Source organism: Coregonus clupeaformis, chromosome 28 (assembly GCF_020615455.1).
Source record: "Coregonus clupeaformis isolate EN_2021a chromosome 28, ASM2061545v1, whole genome shotgun sequence".
NCBI lineage: Eukaryota > Metazoa > Chordata > Actinopteri > Salmoniformes > Salmonidae > Coregonus > Coregonus clupeaformis.
In genome coordinates, this window is record NC_059219.1 from 25,811,545 (window position 1) to 25,814,044 (window position 2,500).

The 2,500-nt window shown below is 46.5% G+C and overlaps 1 protein-coding gene across 1 annotated transcript in view; it reads right to left on the reverse strand.

Annotated features, from left to right (window-relative positions):
• The window catches only part of arhgef39 (Rho guanine nucleotide exchange factor (GEF) 39), a 121,003-nt gene that overhangs the window by 1,928 nt on the left and 116,575 nt on the right, over positions 1-2,500 (reverse strand). Inside the window, exon 7 of the mRNA XM_045208406.1 lies at positions 21-281. Within this exon, the coding sequence (XP_045064341.1) occupies positions 21-281 (261 nt within the window). The remainder of the gene's footprint in view (positions 1-20; positions 282-2,500) is intronic.

Sequence of the window (2,500 nt, forward strand, 5' to 3'; positions counted from 1 at the left end):
CATATTCAGTATGAACCCACCTCTCAGCTGGCCCCTCAGTCAGCTTCATTCTCTTGGAGACACTGCCCTCTGCTCCTGCTGGAGGAGTATGTCTGGAGGTGGAGGGGGTCTGGGGTGGAGGGGGGGCCATCCTCTTCCTCCCGGGGGTGGTGGGGGTGTGGGTGGAGGTGGGTGGTATGGAGGGCGAAGTTTGGTTGTCCTGGTCCTCTACAAAGCGGAGCAGAGGTCTCCTGACCAGATGGTCTCTCTGATGGACCACTGTGTTCCTGGACTTCAACTGACTGGAGAGACCACAGACAACAAGTTACAAAAAAAAAAAATGAGTTAGACTTCAATTACCGGACTAACAGAAATGGATCATTGTCTCAACAAAACAAGACGCAGAGTTACGCCATCTCTCTGGTGAGCCACCGTGCTCCTCGACCTTAACTGACTGAAACAAGACGCTGAGTTACTCCATCTCTCTGGTGAGCCACCGTGCTCCTCGACCTTAACTGACTGAAACAAGACGCTGAGTTACTCCATCTCTCTGGTGAGCCACCGTGCTCCCTCGACCTTAACTGACTGAAACAAGACGCTGAGTTACTCCATCTCTCTGGTGAGCCACCGTGCTCCTCGACCTTAACTGACTGAAACAAGACGCTGAGTTACTCCATCTCTCTGGTGAGCCACCGTGCTCCTCGACCTTAACTGACTGAAACAAGACGCTGAGTTACGCCATCTCTCTGGTGAGCCACCGTGCTCCTCGACTATAGTTACAACATGACTGGAAGTGAGAGACTGAACATCACGTGAGAATAAATGACAGTTTAAAACGTCTGTTGATCACCGATTTACAGCACTGTCATCTAGCCTTAATATTGGACTTTTCCATTGGGTCATTAATGGAGTCTAAAGTACTGAGTATCCTGCCTCTTTTCCATTGGGTCATTAATGGAGTCTAAAGTACTGAGTATCCTGCCTCTTTTCCATTGGGTCATTAATGGAGTCTAAAGTACTGAGTATCCTGCCTCTTTTCCATTGGGTCATTAATGGAGTCTAAAGTACTGAGTATCCTGCCTCTTTTCCATTGGGTCATTAATGGAGTCTAAAGTACTGAGTATCCTGCCTCTTTTCCATTGGGTCATTAATGGAGTCTAAAGTACTGAGTATCCTGCCTCTTTTCCATTGGGTCATTAATGGAGTCTAAAGTATTGAGTATCCTGCCTCTTTTCCATTGGGTCATTAATGGAGTCTAAAGTATTGAGTATCCTGCCTCTTTTCCATTGGGTCATTAATGGAGTCTAAAGTACTGAGTATCCTGCCTCTTCCTCACACAATGACAAGGACACAGTCACTCAACTGACGTAATCTCTTATTCCCTCTGACCCCTCATCACTCTGAACTGACCTCTGACCCCTCATCACTCTGAACTGACCTCTTATTCCCACTGACCCCTCATCACTCTGAACTGACCTCTGACCCCTCATCACTCTGAACTGATCTCGTATTCCCACTGACCCCTCATCACTCTGAACTGACCTCTGACCCCTCATCACTCTGAACTGATCTCGTATTCCCACTGACCCCTCATCACTCTGAACTGACCTCTGACCCCTCATCACTCTGAACTGATCTCTGACCCCTCATCACTCTGAACTGACCTCTGACCCCTCATCACTCTGAACTGACCTCTGACCCCTCATCACTCTGAACTGACCTCTGACCCCTCATCACTCTGAACTGACCTCTGACCCCTCATCACTCTGAACTGACCTCTTATTCCCACTGACCCATCGTTTTGGTGGTTCACTGTGTTCTTGGGGACCTTCAATGCTGCAGAAATGTTTTGGTACAATCCTGTCTCTGAGCTCTACGGACAATTCCTTCGACCTCATGGCTTGGTTTTTGCTCTGACATGCACTGTCAACTTTGGGACCTTATATAGTGTGTGCCTTTCCAAATCATATCCAATCAATTGAATTTACCACAGGTGGACTCCAATCAAGATGTAGAAACATCTCAAGGATGATCAATGCAAACAGGATCCACCTGAGCTCAATTTCGAGTCTCATTGCAAAGGGTCTGAATACTTACGTAAATAAGGTATGTTAAAAAAACAAACCAAAAAAAAAAAAAGATTTCTAAAAACCTGTTTTCGCTTTGTCATTATGGGGTGTTGGGTGTAGATTGCTGAGGATTTGTATTTATTGAATCCATTTTAGAATAAGGCTATAACTTAACCCTATGTGGAAAAAGTCAAGGGGTCTGAATCCTTTCCAAATGCTCTGTATCTATATAATAGGCTATCATTGATATCAACATACTGGCACATTACGGCTGACATATTACTACCTCTTTCAAGTAGCTTTGCGTTTTGATTGGGTTATTTTGTCCAAAAAAATCTGTAGGCCTAAAAACAACAACTCTGCATCCCTGCCCAGCCGGGCTAGAGTGGCCCGAAGGGGGCTTGGCATCTCCAGTGGCCCTGCCAGCACGGGGAGGGTACTCTCCACAGGCA